The 20,523-nt window shown below is 49.4% G+C and overlaps 1 protein-coding gene across 2 annotated transcripts in view; it reads left to right on the forward strand.

The window, feature by feature from the left end:
• Window positions 1-1,927: 1,927 nt before the first annotated feature.
• Igsf3 (immunoglobulin superfamily member 3) overlaps window positions 1,928-20,523 on the forward strand; it is a 90,556-nt gene continuing 71,960 nt past the window's right edge. For both annotated transcript variants that reach the window (XM_057793702.1, XM_057793703.1), the window contains exons 1-2: window positions 1,928-2,033; window positions 2,633-3,308. In XM_057793702.1, coding sequence (XP_057649685.1) covers window positions 3,266-3,308 — 43 coding nt within the window. In that variant the 5' untranslated portion in view covers window positions 1,928-2,033; window positions 2,633-3,265. The remainder of the gene's footprint in view (window positions 2,034-2,632; window positions 3,309-20,523) is intronic.

The raw sequence follows: 20,523 nt of genomic DNA on the forward strand, positions 1-20,523 counted from the left end.
CAGGGTTTCTCTGTGGTTTTGGAGCCTGTCCTGGAACTAGCTCTTGTAGACCAGGCTGGTCTCGAACTCACAGAGATCCGCCTGCCTCTGCCTCCCGAGTGCTGGGATTAAAGGCGTGCGCCACCACTGCCCGGCGCTTCTTATAATTTATATTAGCCCATATTACTTGTCTGTGTTAGCCCTGGGACTTGGTACCTTTTCCAGAAAGGCAGTCACATCTTGCTTGCTCTGTGTCTGGCTTCATCTGTATCTGGGTAACGACTGCAGACTGAAACTTTCCTCTTCCCATAATTCTCCAAAATTCTCATGGTCACGCCTCTACTTCCTGCCTGGTTGCCGTTGGCCCGCCTCTACTTCCTGCCTAGCTACTGGCCAATCAGTATTTTATTAAAAATAATACAAGTGACAGGATAAAAGACCATTGTCCCCAAGCAGGTTCTGGGGATTTACACAGGGAGCGCTTTACCAAACAAGCCATCTCCGCAATGTCTTTTTTTAGTACAGTATTTTGCTCCCATATAATTCAGTAAGTCCTTTGGAGTTCTGAAATCAGCTGGTTGTTTCTTTGGATGTGGCTATCCAATCAAGATGCTGCTTGCACATCTCAAGCTCTAACCTTCATCATGATCCCGTGAGTACTGATCTCAGTCATCAAGCCTCTCTTACACCCACTTGGACATCCCACAGAGTGACCCCAAGGCCTGCTCCACCCACTCTGACCCTGTAGCTGCGTGTGTGGTCTTGCTTACTTCCATTTCCTGGATTTTTTCAGCCACCCTGAGCCATGACTTCTTCAGTCTTCCAGAAAATCCCTTCATGCCTAAGCTAAGTGGTTTTATAAAATACACAACCGTCAGCCACAGTTCCCTACTCCAACCCTTCAAGGGAGTCCCCTGGACCCAAGCCCAAGGCCCAGTCTTTCACCCCTCTGACTTCTGATTCCTTATTACAGATTCCCTTCTCGCCAATCTTCCCTCCAGCCCACTTAGGGGCCCACAGAGCTGTCTGCCATAGGTACTGAGTCTTTCCCCCTCTGGGCCTCCGAAGGTGTGTTCCCAGGGCCTGTGATGGCTTCTATATCTCCTCTGCCCCTATATTCTGTTCCACGGAATTCTGCTCAGTTTTCTCTAGGAGATGCTGGCCCCATCCTGCCCAGCAGTCCACCTCGTAACACACAGAGTTGGGGACCTTCTTTGACCCCGTTTTCCAGTTATGCGGGACTCATGCTAGTGTCCCCAAATACACAACAAGCTCCTCAACGGCCGAATGATCTGACTTGCTCTGTCTGTAATGAGTCGCTTTAGCACTTTGCGTTTGGTAATATCGAATAAATATGGAGGCACTTGCATGGCGAGTACTGTTTTAAAATAATGACAGTTCATTTTTACTGAGTGCTTTTGACATATGAGGCCTTCCGCTAAGTGCTTTACAAGAGTGACGTGGACATCTCACACAATCCTATTAAGCAGGGGTTATTTCCTTTTCGTATTAGATGAGCAAACTGAGGCACAGGGAGGTTAAGCAACCGGGGTTAAGGCCCCCAGCTAAGAAGTGGAAGCATCTGGGCAAGAGCCAAGGTTGTTTTCTGTACTAGAGTGAAACACAATGTGGGGGTTCACTACAAAACCAAATTTAAGTCTCCAGCAAAGCGCTTTGCTATTGTTTATTGGGCAAAAAACGCGACCCCAGGGCCTGAGGTTTGGTGAGGGGCCACGGTACGCGAACCGGGGTTAACTTTCCATCAGCTCAGACCAGGTGGTCCGCAGCTGCGCACCGGCTCAGCCTAGGAGCTCCGGGGCGATGGGCGGGGCGAACCGGGGGCGTGTCCCTATGAGGCCACCGCCCTCGCCCCTGCTCGCCTCGCCGGGAGCTGCGGGCCAGGCCGGAGCTGGAGGGCGGGGCCTGGGGCGGGGCGGGAGCTGGGCAGCCTGAGCCGCTGCGGGAGGCGAGGAGGAAGCTGCGCGTCTTGGGAGGCGTGCGGGACACGTACCGGCGGACTATCGGCCGCTGGGAGCTGCGGGACCCCGGGCGAGGTGAGCGCGGGCGGGCGCTGATCGGGTTTCAGGGGCGCGGGGAGCATGGCGTGGGGATCGGCGTCCCGCTCCGGGCCCAAGCCCCTTCCTCCGTTCGACCCGGCGTGCGCGGAGCGGGCTCGGCCGTCGGCGAGCGGAGCCCCGGGCCCCCTTCTTCTCGGTGCCTTTTCTTTGCCAGCGTCTCAGAATCAACCGCCGGGGAGGTAAAACAATAGCGGGCCACCTGGGACGCGGCGCGCCCCGGCTCCCACGGCCGGCGCCCCGAGTCGCGGCCCCGTGCCAGCCCCGTGGCGACCCGCGCTGCCGAGGGTGGGGCTGCCCGCCGCGCCCCGCTCCGTGGACCGCGACGGGAAAAGCCCGCGAGTGAGAGGCATTTGGTGAAAGTGTTTTGAGAACAATCATAATTGCCCTGCTCTGGGCGGGGAAACTGAGGCGTAGGGCACGGAAGGTAAGACTTGTACAAGGTCAGGATGCACACACGGGCTGCCCCTAGCCCTGGGAGGGGACCCGGGTGGCTCGGCCAACCCGGCGCTTCGGCCTCTCTTGGTTTTGCGGCGGTTGTGTTGGCCTTGGATAAACGTCTGCTGTGTTTGTTTTAGAAATCTGCCGGCTTTTGTGGGACCGCTCCCGGTCTACTGAATGCCAGCTTACTTCGTGTGCATCTGGGAGGTTTTGGGGCAGGTGACAGCACCGTGACCTATCACCATGGATGGAGATGGACTTTTCGATGAAGAAACCCAAAGTGTCTTTACCAGTCAGGGTGCTTTGACTGGCCAAGGTTTTGACAAAACCTACCTAGTTCCCTCCGGGGGATCCGAATGAGAGATCTCAGACACCTTCACTGCGAAGCCAAGGACATTTCTGTATAATCAACGGATGAAAGGGTTTTTTTCTCAGACTCTCTTTCCAACCGTTTTCCTTGAGGATTAATCTACCAGAATCCACATTTCCAGTGGAGACTGCAAGGCATACAATGTGGCAGAAGCCTAGAGCGCCTTTGGAATCACTCTGGACACTGCCTTTTTAGCCTGGAGGACTCTTCTTGCCTGTACCACTCCCCTCCCCTGCCCCCAACTCTCTCCTGCCGTCGTTGACTGGATCTCGTTTTCCCGGTGAAGTTCTGTTTCCAAACTGTTCCCTGGAGCTATAAGTGGATTGGCAGTAATGAGAGATTAGGCGGTGGGAGAAGCACGGTGCCCTGTGCCTGTCTTCTTCCTGCTGCGGCTGCCGAAATGAAGTGCTTTTTCCCAGTGCTGGGCTGTCTGGCTGTGCTGGGTAAGTGAATGCTGATCAGTTCTATGGCTGCTGGGAAAGTTTAACATGCTCCCATTGCTAATTCCTTGTGGTCCTCTCCCATCAACACTGGGCTCTGGGGGACAACAAGGGGTAGCCAGAGTGTGAGGGAGTGGATTTAAGTACCAAAAGGGTCCATTTCTGACCCAGGAAGAATGGTGGAATACGGTTGTCCTTAAGCAGGAGTATTTACTACCCTGGGCCTTTGGGTGAAGCCCCTGTGGCTTAGGGATTGGTGTGTGGGCTGAGGCTTCCAGGGTTTTCACTTTTGTGTTGGTCTACATTGGTTCCAGGGAAGTTACAACATAATTCTCACCCTGTTGGGAGAGGTGGTTTGATGAATGACGGTACCTTTTCTTTTTGTTGTTTTTGGAGGGGGAAGTGGGAGTGGGTGGGCTGGGGGTTGAAGAGAGGCTTTGTCTTGCCAAAGAAGTCTGTAGGCTAAATGTGTTTGAAGACACTAGCCTTGTGTCTCAGTACCAACGAAGCCCAGCTCATGGTCCTTGCAGGAGGTGAAGCTGGGGACCTTGGAGCTGCCCGCAAGGGGTACGTGAGGATTGGTTTTCATACCCTCAAAGGAAAGTCTGAAGGCTCAGAGTAGGAGGAAGAAGCCGTGGTCTCAGAAGTGAGCCCTTGACGCCTCTCTTAAGGCTCTCATCTCCACTGTAGATTTCCCCACCCCCTTGTCCATTCTTGTGCTGCCTCGAGCACATCCCCACAGTGTATCTGCCAATGCGTCAGTTTATAATAAACTTGATAGCCGGCACTCAGCACATTCCTTTACCAGATCTCAGACCTGGAGGATGGACACACCCCCTACCTCCTTGGTGTGACTGTACCCTCTGCATTCGGAGAAGTTGTCGGTGTTGGCCCTTTGCTTCTCTGTTCTAGGTGTCTTGAATTTACGGGATTTGTACCTGGAGATTGTCTTACAAAAGTTGACAGGTGTGTGGAATGAGGGTGGACTTTGGAGTTGAATTCCCATCTCAGCCTCATCTTGATTGACTTCTGAATCTCAATAAAACATCCTAAGTCTGCAATTAAGAGATGTAAGATGTCCTTAAAAAAATCTTGACTGCCTTGTACCATGTTTGAAACTCATAATCAGTGTGTTCATTTGGTGGTGTATGAACTTGGGTACAGGCTGATGTCTTTAAGGCATCTTCTTAAAAATCTTGAGATTCTGGTAGCCACCTCAGAGTAGCAACAGCAGATTCTCCTCCGGTGTGGGAGTGGAGTCTTCGGCTGAGCTGAGGAACGAGTGTGTGAGTCCGTAAGTGCCAGCCCTTGCCTGCCTAGTGCACTTACGCACAGGCGTGCACACCTCTGGCTGGCTGAGAGTTTAGTCCCTTTGTGCTGTTGCTGGGATGCAGGATCCCCAGGTCTCCTGTGTGCTCAGGTACAGGAAAGCAAGCAGGTCGGTTTCCCTTGGCTGGTCTCTTTGACTGTATTTATAGGTGTTGTGCGGGATCTGTCATTGTGTCTCAGCTTGAATCAGCAGTTAGTAATTCATGGAGACTGGAGGATACAAACAGCCCCAACCCCCCACTCCTGCCCCACTTCCCAGGCATGGGTGTATGGTTGAGGGGATGGATGGGTGGGCGGGACTCAGGACAGAAGGAGCCACCAATGGGAAAACAAAACTATGACATTAGTACCTTTCCCTCTTCCCTCCCTCCCTCCCTCCCTCCCTCCCTCCCTCCCTCCCTCCCTCCCTCCCTCCCTCTCTTTGAGCTGTTGAAGAGATGTGAGGCTCCCTGCTGGTCCCCCTGCTGTCCGCTCTCCAGGTCCCTCTTTGGAAGGGAGCTGGGACCCTGGCACCCAGTGAGTGCTGCCATCTTCCCTCCATTCTGGCCCTAGTGTACAAAGAGGAGGCTGGGAGTGAGCTGAGTCTCCCCGTGGCTGTAAAAGGCTCCTGGGGTGGAAGGCCCGATGTGTGTGAAAGTGGAGATGTTTGGAACTGTGGAGCTCTGTCTTAACCTGGGAGAAGGACACATCAGTCTTCTTTCCTGCTGGCCGCCTGGTGTGGTCCTCTTCGTGTGTCAGCATTCTTGCTGTGTAATGTGGATCAATGTGAATTTAAAACAGCAAAGAATCCAGAGGTTTGGAGCCCGTGTTGGACACACACCTAGAATAAAACTGTACAAAAGTTGAGTCAGGTTTAGTGCTTGTGAGACTGACAGAGGACCAGCTTCCAGAACCGGCGGTTTGAGCTAGAAAATCCCGTAACCGACTGTTATGGGGACCGCAGGGTGAACTGTGAGGTGTGTGACCTTCAGGCCTGCACATTTCTGCTCCAGTCCTTTGCCAGGGTGTGGAGTTTGGTTCAGGGTCCTCTTGTTTGTTTGTTTATTTATTTTGGTTTTTCCGACGCAGGGTTTCTCTGTAGCTTTGGAGCCTGTCCTGGAACTAGCTCTGTAGACCAGGCTGGCCTCGAACTCACAGAGATCCGCCTGCCTCTGTCTCCCGAGTGCTGGGATTAAAGGCGTGCGCCACCACCGCCCGGCAGGTTTCTCTTTTATTGCCTGCTCAGGACACTGATAATGCAAGTGTCTGTCCCTATTCTTCTGACTGCCCAGTGTTCTGTTCTTTTGCTGTCCCCCATGGCTCTTCCAGTGTGCAGCCATTGGCTGCTACCACCCTTCGTGTTGCTTCCAAAGGCATCTTAGGCCTGGTCTGGTGAACAGCAGCATCTCCGCTGACAGGAGTGGATGGTGCCAGAGGGTCAGAAGATGCAGGGGGCTCATCTGAGTGTGAAGAAGAGGGAATGGGGTGGGAGAGATGGGGTGACTGGCATGTGCCTGGGCACAGCCTGTGTGAGTGACTGACATGGAAAACTGGTAGTGGCATAAGAGAAGAAAGTAGGGTTATGCCTTCTTAAAGGGGAAGAGGCCACTCCGGAAATATGCATGTCGGCTGTAAACATGGAAAGCCCTGTTCAGTTTTGTGTACCATGAAGACTTACACCTCCCAGACCAGTGTGGATGTTGCAGGTACGATGAAGTAGCTTTGGAAGTGTTAGTGAGAAACGCGGGAGATGAGCCACCGGCATGCACACAAAGCATTCGGAGGGTTAGCAGAGAGTTAGCGGGCATTGTGTTCTTCAGTGCACACACAAACGATTCGTAGGGTTTGGGAAGCCTTATGTTTGAGCAGGGTGGGATGAACTTCCACTCACTCACTTCTAGTTATTAGGGAGAGGCCAGAGGGTGCTTCCAAAAGAGATGGCAGGAAACTTTGATGTACTGATAGGCATGAACTCAGATGCAGGAGCATGGTGATCAAAGACAGAGGAGAAGGAGGGAGCAGATGACAGAGGAGGGGTTTACATCATTCAGGGGAGGGTTCTAAAGCAGGAAAGGGCATCGTGATTGATGGATGATGAGCCAGCACTACTGTTCTTACAATGTTGGAAGGGTGGTACCATTAGAGAAGGTGCTGGAGAAAGGGGTTCTTGTCTGGAGGACCGGCCTGGCCAGGACGCCTCTTGTGGTAGTCTGCCTTCCATCGTAATAAAATGCCTGACATAACTAACCTAGGAAAAGTTCATTTGGGCCTTACAGCTTTAGGGGTTGGCTCTATAGCTTTGGGTCAGAGAGCACATCATGGTGGTGAAGCAGTGGGCCAGGCAGAACCACTCACCTTGTTGCCAGGGATGTAAAAGGAGGGGCAGGAACTGGGTCCTTCTGTGCTTTTTATAAGGGCAAACTCTCAGAGACCCAAAGACTTCCCATCAGACCCCACCTCTGAACGGTGGCTTCTTCTCTCGTTACCGCCACCCCGTGGCCCAAACCTTTGGATGTATAGGGGTCATTTACCATCCCAACAATAGCATCTTTAGACTGTAAAAGTTGGTTTGAGTCACCTGTCCGTACCCAGGGCTGTGCTCTGCCCCTTTTGCTAAACTGTCCATTGCAGCAGGGCTCCAGGTATTGCTATAGCAACAGTAATCCCAGCTCTATAAACTCCAGTCCTGAGGTGAACCAAGCCTATCCCTCAGTCCTCAAGGCAACCTCAGGCAATAGGTACCGTACACCCCATCCTTTCATCGATGGGGATGTTGAAGACCAAGGAGATGAAGTAACTTACTAAAATGGATTTCTGGCGAGGTTAATGTGTTGCCCAGTATTTGGGCCCCAGGCTCCTTCAGGCTTGTTTCCTGTGCATGGCACATGGCATTTACTCCGAGTATTACCTCAGGGTTCAGTATGGCCATTCTGGCTCTGGCCGTCAGGAGGGAGGAAAGAATTAATGAAGGACTCGTGATGAATCTTGGACGTTAAGGATACTTATCAGAAGGTATGAACATTTTTTCTCATTGACTTGAACTTGGGCACAATGGCCATACTTAACTGCAAGAGCAGCTGGGAAGTTGTGCATTCTAAGTGCAGGGGTCGTGCTTAAAACCTAGGCTTATATTGCCTTAAGGAGAGGGCAGGCTTTGGCGGACAAATATCGGCCTCTGTCATAGCCACAGACTTTTAAGCGGCAGAGTATGGCGCTGAAGCCGGGACTGTCAGTTCCAAATCCAGGGTTCTAGTAGCAGACAAGCAGTCCCTTCTGAGAGTGAGGCCCAGACTCTGGCCAATAAGGAGCCTTATTGGGAAGACATGAGCTAGACGAACCAACAGTTGTTGCCGAGGAAGCAGCAGAAGCCAGCATATAATTACGAGAGCATGTGTGGCGTTCGCAGTGAGTACTGTGTTTATAGGGTGTGCGCCAACACTTCCCGCAGTGCGGCCTTCAGTATGAAGTGCTTAAGGATGGTCTCTACATGAGCCCCAGGACTGTTCTGGGCTTCCCACCAAGGGAGAAGCAATTCAGTTAATTTTTGGTGAGTGGCTTCAAAGGTGGGTATACATGTTTTAGTTGGGTTTGCTTTGCAATGCTGGCAGTGGACCCCAGGACCCATGGCACCCTAGGTACCTTAATTACCATTGAGCTATATTCCCAGCCCTCACAAAGTAAATACTGTTTTCTTGTTGGCTACCACAGCACAGTTGAAAGTGTGGAAGGAATTTTACTCTAGAACGGCAGTTGTTCTCAGCCTGGGGGTCGTATATCAGATGTTTACACTATGATTCATAAGACTAACAAAATGGCAGTTATGACGTAATAATGAAATAATTGTATGGTTGGGCATCACCGCCACACGAAGAATTGTATTACAGGGTTGCAGCATTAGGAAAGTTGAGAACCACCGAGCTAGGAAGAGTTGGAAGTAGTCAGGGTCTGGTTTTGAACCCAAGTGTTTCTGTTTGTGGCTTTCAAGCCTTCAGTCTACCAAACGGGGGTTCTGAATCTTTTCTGTTCCCTTGGTGAGTCCTTTTGGCAGCCTGGTAATCCTAAGCATAGCCTTTAAAAATGCATAAATAAAAGGAAATTGATTCTATTGAAATAGAACTATCAAAATATTTAAAAAGAGCTATGTGATCTAGTAGCATGCCTCTTTAATGACACATTAGCCCGGCAGCTCCTAATGTTGAATCCAGTAAGCATTAGTGTTGTGATGGAGATGAGCGTTGGGTATTTTGAGACTGCGTCAACTTCATTGATAAAGTGTGGTGATTTCTACTTGGAGAATCACTGATACTAGAAACATTACTGGGGAAATTAAAGGTTCACTTAGAGGCTAATGAGAATAAAGTTGTGATTCCCCCTTCTTCAGGTTTCCATACTTCCTGGATCCCCCCTACAGACAGTCAGGCTTCAATTGCAAGCCCAAAAAGTTGTGGCGGTTGGGGGAGAAACCTCAAATATTCCCTTTTTTATTTTCGTGACAGGGTTTCCCTGTATAACAGTCCTGGCTCTCCTGGAACTAGGTCTCGTAGACCAGGCAGGCCTTGAACTCACAGAGATCCTCCTGCCTCTGCCTCCCAAGTGCTGGGATTAAAGGCGTGCGCCACCACTACTCTGTGCTCTGCAAGAAACTCGAATATTCTAATTCCTAAATGTTAGCTTTTCCAGTTAAGTAAGTTTAGATCACTTGTGTATGGACGTGTCCTTGAGGTTAAAGGCTCTAATGCGGTGTCTTTCCCAGTGTTTAGAGTGGGCAGGGTGTAGAGGGGTGGGCAGCAGTTACAGTGATGGGGCATGGGGGTGACATTTTAGGGACTCAGGAAATGACTTTGTGACCTGAAGTTGAAGTAGAAGCTTCCAGTTTAGGTGGATGGTGCTAGAAAGAGGATTGTTGTAGACTGTAGTGAATTTGGGATTTGGACTTAGAATCCAGAGCTCAGTCTGCTCTCATTCACCCGGGAACCTGAAACTGGAGGAAGGGCTCCCAGAGAGAACTGTGGCCTGTGGCACTTCCTGGCCATGGGTGCCCCCGCACCCCCTCTCCCCTCCCTTACATGTTCAGCTTCCTTTGGGAGTCCCTCACTTCCACAAGCAGGCACCTGCTTCTTTTCCACTTCCCAGTGAAGTGAAGCATGGCTCTTGCTTGTAAAACGTTGATTTTTCAATTTAAGAAAATTTAGGGCACCTGTGTGTGAATGCCCCCTGATTTTCAAAGAAATGAGCAGTTACATAAAAATCCAGCTTGTAGTTGTTAAAATCACATGTTGCCAAATTCCCTCACCAAGAACCCTTTATTAAGTGACTAATTGTGAACCACAGAGGCAGGTACTCAACAAAGACCTTAGCAGCGGACCTCCCTTAACCCCAAAGTGGAGTTTGTTTTCATTGTTCAGCTCCGCCTTCAGAAGGGCGCACTCACAAAGCTGGAGGTGTTTTCTCCAGTTTAGTTTTCAAGCGGTCGTCCACCCAGTCTGTTTTTATTTTTTAATTTTTGGGATCTATAATTATAGTAGCAAGGAGAGAATGATGAGCCTGGGGCCCTGCAAGATCCTAGATCGAATATTATGTTAGCTCTCCCCGGCTGGAAGGTGGTCAGATGCATTTTAAAAAGGTTTATAATCCGGCTTTATACTAACGAGCGTTAGGCGGAGTCTCTGCCCAGCCCTTTAATTACGTTCACCAGATAGTGTCTTCTCTGCCATCCGGGTGAGGCTTCGCCGCACGCACCCAGCCCTCTAGGACAGCGGTTCTCATCCTGTGGGTCGTGACACTTTGGGGGGGGGGGTGAACAACCCTTTCATGGGGCCACATATCAGATATTTACATTACGATTCCTAACAGTAAAGTAGCAATGGAATAGTTTATGGTTGGGGGTCATTGCAGCGTGTGGAACTGTATTAAAGGGTCACAGTGTTAGGAGGATTGAGAACCACTGCTCTCTGGTGTGATAATCAAAGGCCACCAGAGAAACAAAAGGTAAATTGATAGGCAAATAGACTGGCCAATACTGATATCACACACTCTTCGAGGAGGGGTGTCTGTTGTTGGGGGGGCATGGAGCAAGAACAGCAAAGAGACTACAGGCGAGGAAGACGTTGGAGAAGCTGGTGCTTCTCCATCTGCAAGTGCCTTCTGCTTTCTGGAGCAGCCTAAATTTTAGACATTTTTCTAAATGACATTTCTGGCAGGATTTGGGGACTTCTAGAAGGGCGGGGAAGATTGTCAGTGAGCCAGGTCCTCCTGGTTGGTAAGAATTGGAGCAGACAGTTGGTCTGAAAACTGGGTTTTGGGGTCAGAGACAGGTGGCAGAGAAAGTTGTCAGTGGGAATTCTGGAGGATCCCTGGGAGAAATGGTGGCCGAGCTCCCAGGCTCCCGAGGTGGAGGGATCCAGAGATAAAGATGGGAAGCTGCATGCCTGCTCCCAAAGTTCTCAGTTCTCTGTATTCATCTCCTAATAATCAGAGAAGCAGCAGCCCACAGAGCTGGGGATCCAAAGAAGCCAGTGTCCCCCTCCTCCCCAGCCCCCAGTTTGCTGGCGCTCATTGTTCTCGTTATTACAACAGGGAGAAATGCCACCCAGCTGATCCTGGTCATGCGTTCCTTCTGTGGTGCTTCTCTGCTGTTTGCCCAGGCTTGCCTTGAGTTGGTGTTACTTTTGCTTACAGATCAGTTTTTGCCCATGACACCATTGTCTGATACTCCAGAGTGTTGTCTGCTGCCATCCCTTGCGCTGGTGACCCCTGCTCCCCGCAGGGCCTGGGTCTAGAGGCAGGCTTCCAACCTCCACTTCTCAAGGGCCCCGTCTGGCATTCCCTGGTCCCCGAGAGCTACCCATTTTGAAAGCTTTTTCTCAGAGACACTGCCCATTAAGTAATAATTAGTGTGCCTTTCCTATGTGATGATCAGTATGATAGCTGACTTTCATATGATCCTGCTGCCAGGCTTGTGCTGTGGGTTGCAAAGGTGGGTGAAGTCCACACACACCTGTGTGCCGGAGTGTTGGTTGGCACCTTGGTCCTGGTCTGGGAGTGGCAGTACTCTCAAGTATTTTGACTTCTCCAAGGTGGCCAGCTTCCTGACCACAAGTGGCGGCTTGAGGCCACTGGGACCTCAGGTAACTCAATGGTGTGCGTTCCTTATTTACATTACTTACCTTGGCTGACTTAGCCAGGAAGCACTTTCAGTGGAGAGCCGGGGAGGAGCCTGGAGCAGAGCTTAGCACTCAGTACAGCAGGTCAAGTTGCTCCTGCCCAGCCCCGCCCTGCCCCGCCCCGAGGACTCTCACACTGTTTGTTAAAAGACTTCTAGAGAATGTACACATTGTGTAATCAAAACACAGAGTCAGACTTCTTAAATATGTGTATTGTATCAGTCCAAAGAGAAAGCCAAGAGAGAAAGGGAAAAAAGACTTCCAGGGAATGAAATGTCACAATCTCTTAGGTAGGACCTGCCTGCAGGAAATGTAGAGGTTTTTTGTTTTTTTCTGTTTTTTCTTTTAAGGCAGCATTTGGTTTGAATGAAGTCATAATTTAAAGCAGTTAATAAAGTGCTGTAGGCTAGAGTATTCTATAACAGTAAGATGATGAGATACTGGTTTTAATTTAGATGATAGCGTATATTTACTTTATTATTTTTTAATTTTGAGGCTTTTGTTTTTTGGCAGAGGTAGCAAGAGAACTGTCATAAGATCTATAGGAAGTAGGGCTGGGGACTGGCTCAGTGGTAGAGCTGGCTTTGCCAGCAGGGTGTCTGGATGTCATTCCTAACACTGAAAAAAAAGAGAAAAGGGAAAATAGAGATTCAAATGTGCAGCCTCCTGTCTGTGCCTCACACCCCTTACTGATATATCTTCCTTATGATTAGTATATGGTCTCTCAGACACTTGTGCGTGGATACTCGGATGCACATCTTTCTGACGTAAATGGAGGCAAACAGAACATTCTGTTCCACAACATGGTTTTTAAGGGGTGATTTACCTCACTTCTTTTTTTCAGGCTTAATTTTATAGTCATATCAGAACTGATTTGCTTATTTTATAGCTAGCTGAAGCTGTAATTTGTAAAGTCACCGGGGAATCGTGAACTCATTCAGTAGCTATACAACAGAATAATTTCGTCTCCCCATCATCAGGCAACCAAGAGTCATAATAAAACCCTGGCCTTGAATGTTAGTGTATTTAATGAGGATAATTGACTTGTTTATTCTGAATATTTTCTCTGAGAAACACATAAATTGACAAATTAAGCACATTCATGTTTTACTGACCAGCTTGTCATAATGTTGAAATTCTGTTAGATTATAAACGAAACCCATGGAGAATTTAAGGAGACAGCCATAAACGGTGGGGTTTGTGTCTGACTCAACCCGACATTCTTATTTGTTCGTGGACTGGAAAAGAACTGGGTCTTCCATTTCCACGCAATTCTCCCAATTCACAGTGAAGGTAACTAGCCTGCAGGCCCAGGGGGTGGAGCCACTCCAGGAAGACTACCTTCCCCTGCTGCCTGCAGTGCCGGGTACCCCCTCAGAGGATGGGTTTCTTCTCAGGCTCTTTGCTATGGCTTCCCAGAGCCTGGCTCACCTTTCTCTCCACTGTCTTTCCAAAGTAGCTGCTATTTGGGGAGGTGGTTGTTGAATTCCCATCTCAGAGTGGAGACTCTTAGGCTGCAGAGTCTGACCTCCTGCCCCCCTTCCTGAGACCACCAGAGGAGCTCTTCTCTTAGAATCTACTTTAAGACTTCATGAAACCTTTTATCCATTCACCCAGGAAATATTTGAGTGTCTACTCCAAGTGCTTATTGTTCTGTTATCTCAAATGCCTCGGAATTAAAAGTTAACGCCATGACGAACAGTCTAAACATTCACCTGATAAGTATTTTTAATCTTTAATAAATAGGGGGATTAATTAAAAACACTGATACAAAGGCTCTCTCTTTCTCCACCTTTCTCCCTCTCCCTCCCCCTCCCTCTCCTATCCCTTAAGGTAAGTCTGTTTTCTGGCTGTCACTTTGACTTCCTTCCTTCCTTCCTTCCTTCCTTCCTTCCTTCCTTCCTTCCTTCCTTCCTTCCTTCCTTCCTTCCTTCCTTCCTTCCTTCCTTCCTTCCTTCCTACTCCTCAGTTCTTTGATGGCCATGGATTACTAACACCCAGGGCTGCCCATGACAAAGGGCCTTTAGGAAAGGATTTAGAACATTGTCCATGTGGGGAGACGAAAGTAATAGATGGTACAGAGAAAATTCTTTCTGTTGAAAATGTGCAAGTATCCTGAGCACTGGATTTGTGGACTATTCCCGTTGACTGCTGGGATGCTGTTTGGATACAAGGACCGACTGTCATCATCACTGTTGGAGATGCTGTCTGGATACGAGGACCGACTGTCATCATCGACTGTTGGAGATGCTGTCTGGATATGAGGACTGACTGTCATCATCGACTGTTGGAGATGCTGTCTGGATATGAGGACTGACTGTCATCATCGACTGTTGGAGATGCTGTCTGGATATGGGAATTGACTGTTGTCATTGCCTGCTGGGATGCTGTTCGGTTATGAGGACTGACTGTTGTTATTGACTGTTGGGGATGCTGTCTGGATATGAGGACTGACAGTTGTCATCGACTGTTGGAGATGCTGTCTGGATACGGGAGTTGACTGTTGTCATTGCCTGCTGGGATGCTGTTATGAGGACTGACTGTTGTTATTGACTGTTGGGGATGCTGTCTGGATATAGGGATTGGCTGTTGGGGATGCTGTCTGGATACAGGGATTGACTGTTGGAGATGCTGTCTGGATACGGGAATTGACTGTTGTCATTGCCTGCTGGGATGCTGTTCGGTTATGAGGACTGACTGTTGTTATTGACTGTTGGGGATGCTGTCTGGATATGAGGACTGGCTGTTGTTATTGACTGTTGGAGATGCTGTCTGGATATGAGGACTGACTGTTGTTATTGACTGTTAGGGATGCTGTCTGGATATGAGGACTGACTGTTGTTATTGACTGTTGGAGATGCTGTCTGGATACGGGAATTGACTGTCATCATCGACTGTTGGAGATGCTGTCTGGATATGAGGACTGACTGTCATCATCGACTGTTGGAGATGCTGTCTGGATATGAGGACTGACTGTCATCATCGACTGTTGGAGATGCTGTCTGGATATGGGAATTGACTGTTGTCATTGCCTGCTGGGATGCTGTTCGGTTATGAGGACTGACTGTTGTTATTGACTGTTGGGGTTGCTGTCTGGATACAGGGACCAGCTGTTATTGGCTTTTGGGATTGCTGTCTGGATACAGGGACCGACTGTTGCTATTAATTATTGGGGATGCTATCTGGATATGGGGACTAATTGTTATTAACTCTTGGGAATACTGTCTTTCTTGGGGAACTGGGAGTTTCACCTTTGACTCTGAATTTCTAGGAAACAAGAATAAAAGAAATAGAAAAAGGGCACCCTTCCCATTGGATAGGAGATGGTGTCCACACCAGGCTTTCTCCTTGTATTGGAGTTTTGGTAATAAAGCTGATTGGTCTTCTTTGCCTTCCATTTGTCCTCTGTCACCATGCGGGATGACTTCTGTCAAGGAGTCCATAGCCCAGGCCACACCACTGCTGGGCCCCATCCTTACTAGGCATCCTACAGCCTTGGTGGTGACTCTGAGAAGGCATACCTCTGTACTCTTCTTCTGAGATCTTCTCCCTCCAGTAATCTGTAAGTCTGCAGGTTCAAGCTGGTTATAAACTGTGCCTGGCGAACATGGCTGTGGTCCAGCGCAGGCAGCTGCTGCCCCCGAGAGCTCTGCGCTAGCCCTGCTTTCTCGCTGTGAGCAGTGCTTGCCTGAGGCTGTTCTGGTTTTCCTCGTTGGTTTTGTTTGGCAATGGTTCTGCCTTGGTCTGAGAATTCTGATGCGCAGATGCACGTACGGCACTTGTTATTTGGGGAGGGGGGTGGCATTACGCATCTGTTCCAGGCTTAGCCCCAAACTAGACAGTCCTTTCTGACTCTGCTTAGAGATGATTTGCTGAGCAGTTTTATATTGTCTTCTGGTGTTTGGGAATGAAAAACTGCTTACCGAACAGTGCTGTGGGCCTGTGGTATCACACTGTTAAGACAAAGCAAGATCCTATTCGAGCACCCTGCTTGGCTCTTTTCCTGTCCCTCCCTGGGAATAGTGATGGTCTCTGGCTAGGAGACTAGAACAGTGGGCTTCTGGGAAGGAGAAGGCAGAACCGGAACTAATGTGTCCCTAGACTTGAATTTATTTTGAAAGAATCCCGGCAGATTTGCCGCGCAGTCTTCTTAATTATAGAGGTAAAATATTCTAGAGGTGAGGAAAAGGCTGGTGGTGGCCTTGTGGGAGGAGAGTGAAGGTGTGGTAGAAGGGCTGGAAAATTCCCCTAACATGGGCTCTGCTGTGCTTAGAACATCTCAGGAGATAAACTCTTTCCTCTCTTACCCACCGCGGAGGATCTGCAGTTTCCCATATCTGGCTTTTGGGGAGAACAGGGCCTCATTTGGGGATAGATCTCGCTTCCATGTCTGCTATCTGTGTTTGACGGGGAAGGAGTGAATCCAGGAGCCTGGCGGTGCTGCTGAATGCATGGTTCCTGTGCATCCTCCCTGTCACTGTCATTCAGCTCCTGTCCTGGAGCTGCTGCTGTGTGCCCATCAGGAATCCAACTCCTGTTTCCTTCTGCATATTTCCCCCTCTGCCAGTGTGCAAGCATTCAGCTTTAATCAAGGAGCCTTTTACTCTGTGATCTGTGGCAAGGATGACTGAAGTCATGGAGAGGATTTTAAGTAACTAATCTCTTAAGACATTCAAAACATAATCTCCCCAGCCCATGAGCATCCTGCCTGCATCTGGGAGATTTGTAAGGGTTCCGCAGAGGAGGACGGATGGGCCCTGGTATTCTTTGGAAAGGCCTGGCGTCTTTCTAGCCGGCAGCAGGTTTTTGTGTGTCACTGGCAGAGGGACAAGGCCCTGTGTTCATTTGCCATGTCAAGAGAGTTCAGGATGCCCCATGAATGTGACCAGTGTGTTACTAAGTCTCCACGCTGATACTCAGAACAATAAGAAGCCAAACTGGAGTGAAGATCTCTTCCTGGCTCACTCATGATTCTGTACTGTGTGTCTGGAGCTGGCTCAGGGAGATACTGCAAAAACCATCTGAGACCCGCTGCCCACAAATGATATCGGGTTCTTTGGGACATCAGAGGTGCGGGATCTGACATTTCCATGTGCTTTGCTTCTGGTTTGGCTGTGACTTCACACGGATCTGTGTGCTGGACTAAATTGGATTACAGTGGCTCTTCAAGTTGTTGTGTATTGATTTCCTGCTTCCACCCACTTTGAATGTGAGCTCACGTGCCCACTACCAAAGGTACCCTTTGGAAGAGTTTGGTGGGCACGATCCCAAGTGCAGCCTCAGTCATTTCTCTTGGTAGAATGATCAAATCCCTAACAGTGTAGACTAATGAGGGAGATTAGTTAAATTAGTGAAATGCCTGAATTACCAAATATTTTTCAAGAAATTCACTGTTATTACTTGTAAGTAAATATTGTAACTCAGACTAGGCTAATGGAGAGCCTAATAAAGATCCTTGGGGGACCCGCTACAGGAGAGAAGAAAAAAGGATTCGCAATTAGCAGACCCATTGTTGATGCAAATGGAGTTTCCGAAATACTAGATTGTGCCTGAGAACCGTTTGTTCTCCTAAGTATTTTAAATAGTCCCCGTGAAACTCCCGGATGCAGGTAGTTTACACGCAGTGTTAAGATCTGTGTTGTTAAGACCCTAGCTCAGCCATACCGGCAGTATCAGAGATTGCATAGTTTTCTCCTCCAAATGCTCCGATACACCTGTATTTGTCTGTCACGATAGAAACCAACACGTTTAATGCATGTGTAATGTGCTCTGTGCGCTTGGCAGTGTGTGTGTGGAGGGGACCCAGCTGCCTGTGCTAGCCTATACAGCCCTAGCAGGCAATCAGCAAGGATGCCATTTTTAGACAAACAGTGAAGTCATGCCTAAGAGGATTGGTTCTCTTGTCATTGCTGACGACCCTGAGGCTAAACTGCAGGTTACTTTTGTAGTGAATGGTTTAACACTGGACTGTACACCCCTATCCTTACAGAGAGTGTATCTGTTACCTGTTGTAGTGTCTCCAGACTCTCGCTCTTGCCTGGCACAGGGTTGATACTAAGATGAACTCTATGATGTTACCAGTTTCAAAGGTCAGAGAAAGAGCCCAGTGTCAGCAGGGCCATAGGGCTCAACCTAGTATTTGTTCAGTTGTATTGAGGGTTGAACGCATGATCTAGGTGTGTCCAGCCTTTAGATATTGCAACGTGACCTTGTCATTTACAAAGGTGATGCCAAAAAAATGGTGCAGTCAAATTAAAAATTATATCATGGTTTAAATAATTTTATGATGTTGTGTTGGGCCGTACTCAGCTCTCCCCAGCTGCATGCAGGCTGCGGGCTGTGGGTTGGGCAGGCCTGCTGGTTTACATCTGAGTATTTCATGTGGTTCTCTTTAGCCAAGGAAATGTCAGCTACAGTATTTAGAAGGGAATTCCTAGACCTCAAGTTGTGTAGTCTGATACAGCCTGGGGGCACTGGAAGGGCAGAGGGGTGGAGATCCTTCTTCTTGTGTGCTTCCCAAGATATTTTTAAGCCCCTTTACAGTCCCACATGGGGACACGTGTATTTGGGGCCTGCAGTGCTGTTAATAGCCGGAGAAGCTGGGGGAGTATGCCGGAAGTCTGAACTGGAAGGCGGGGTAGGGTTGACTGGTCTGGGCAGGAAAGAGGCGGGAGAGAAGGCATCTCCCTCCAGGCCAGCACCTCTGAACCTGTGTATTCATTGGCAGATTCGTGTGGCCACAGAGCTATGGATCTTGAATGTTCCTCAAAGGCCCATGTGCTAAAGATTGGGTCACCAGCCTGTGATGCTATTGGGAAGCCATGGAACCTTTTAGGGGGTGTGGCTTAATGGGAAGAAGTTGGGTCTTTGGGGCTATGCTCTTCAAAAGGCCACTTCCTGTTTATGTCTTTATTTCCTTGCCCCCATGAGGTTGTTAGCCCCTTGGCTCCACTCTTTTTCCCTGTCATGGTGCTATGCCTTGCCACAAGCCCCAAAGCAAAAGCACCCATAACTGCGGGGTGAACCCTCTGAAATCCTGAGCCCAAACAGCTGTCATTATTTTGATTGTCCCAGCTATGTTGTCACAGGAAAGGAAGACTGACAGGTGCACACACAGAACGGTCTGTTACTTGATGGACACAAATCCTCCTCCTCGGGAGCCTCCTTTGAGCCTGGAGCGTATGTGTGGTGAGCTGTGGGCTGGCCTGGAGCCCACCAGTCCATTAGAGGCAAGAGTTGAACTGAGGAGAAGGCCCAGCTGGGCCTGTTGGAAGCCCAGCTTCTGGCTGGGGTCCCACTCCCTATCTGTGGCACTGGGAGTTGGGCCCAGGCAAGAGTTGGATCTGAGCTACCCCAACCTTCTCTTATGAGAACATCTCTGCATCTGTTGGGATTTCATGGCTGTCTTTCTAGTTTCTGTACACAAATGTCCAATTGTACCACCACACTATGAGGCTCAGCATTTTCGCACGCGCGCGCAGGGTAATTTCTAGTTCTGCTCAAGCCCAGTTATTTGCCGAGCGTCCTCCTGCGCCAGCACAGGATGAGGCTGAAGTGTGAGGGGAACACAGATGTATGACCTGGCCTCTGCTGGTTCAGGGATAATTGGCTGCTCATGTAACTGCTATTCTTTTCTCTTCCTGCTGGTTGGGGGTGGGGGGTTTGGTTTGGATGACACACCGCTCCCTGCACACCACTCCAGGAAAAACGACCCTCCTTCCAGCTCTGGAGTAAGTGCTGATCAATCTAAGCTAGTCACAGCAGTCCATCACTGAGATGTGGGCCAATGAGATTGGTCAACGAAACTTGAGAAGTCTGCTGGGGAATTCTGGGAAAAACATTTTCTCCTAATCATAGGAAAGGGGAAAGTTCCTCCCATTAGATTCTTGGAGGCAAAGCCGCTGTTTTGTCACCATGAGGAAGGCAAGTTTGTCAAGAGAGAAGAAACTGGGAGGGATTAAGGTTCTTGACTGAGGTCCTGGAGAGCGAGCAGTCCAGCCTCCATACTTTCTGTTCTCCGCGTTTATCGGACGAGCTGATATTTTTGGCTGTTTATAGTTGGAGGCAACCTGTATCAGATACTCCCCGAGTGAGCATGAAATGGGATTTCTTTTCGTGAAAGAGTGCCATTCAGATTGTCCTCAAAAAGCATATTGTTAGCAGCCAGTGCTCGGCCCTGCGGTAAGCCGGAAAGAAGAGCGGAAAATACACTGTGAGGGAACACACGAGTGAGGAGATTGCATCTGTAGTGGATGGATTCTGAAGGAGCAGGGTCTGTGTGGAAGAGCAAGGGGTGTCTGAGGAGGGGGCCAGCGTGAGCAGACCTGTGGAGGTGGCATTGTTGAAACGGGGATATTATGTCCCAGTTTCATTGGAATTCCACAATACCTCAGATTGTGTGTGTAGACTTTGACCCTTGGTTTATACCTGGGAGTACTGGGTGGGGGCCCTTGGGCAGAGGAGAGGCTGATGATCGTGGACCCTGGGGTGTGAGTAGGGGTAAGGAGCTGTACCCAGGCTGACTGGAGGGCGGGGGTCAAAGCTAAGTGGACAGGTTAAGCTACCGAAGCAGTCATTCGTAAGGATGAATTCTGAGTTGGGAGATGTAGGGAATGGAGGTGGTGGGGAGGCCATCTCAGGAAGATTGTAAAGGAGGAGAACAGCCAGCGAAAGGCGGCGTGGCTGTTGAGGGGCAGTGAAACCTGCACGCCGACTCTGGGGGCCATGTGTGTAATGGTGTGGAAAAT

Source organism: Chionomys nivalis, chromosome 18, assembly GCF_950005125.1.
Source record: "Chionomys nivalis chromosome 18, mChiNiv1.1, whole genome shotgun sequence".
Lineage (NCBI taxonomy): Eukaryota > Metazoa > Chordata > Mammalia > Rodentia > Cricetidae > Chionomys > Chionomys nivalis.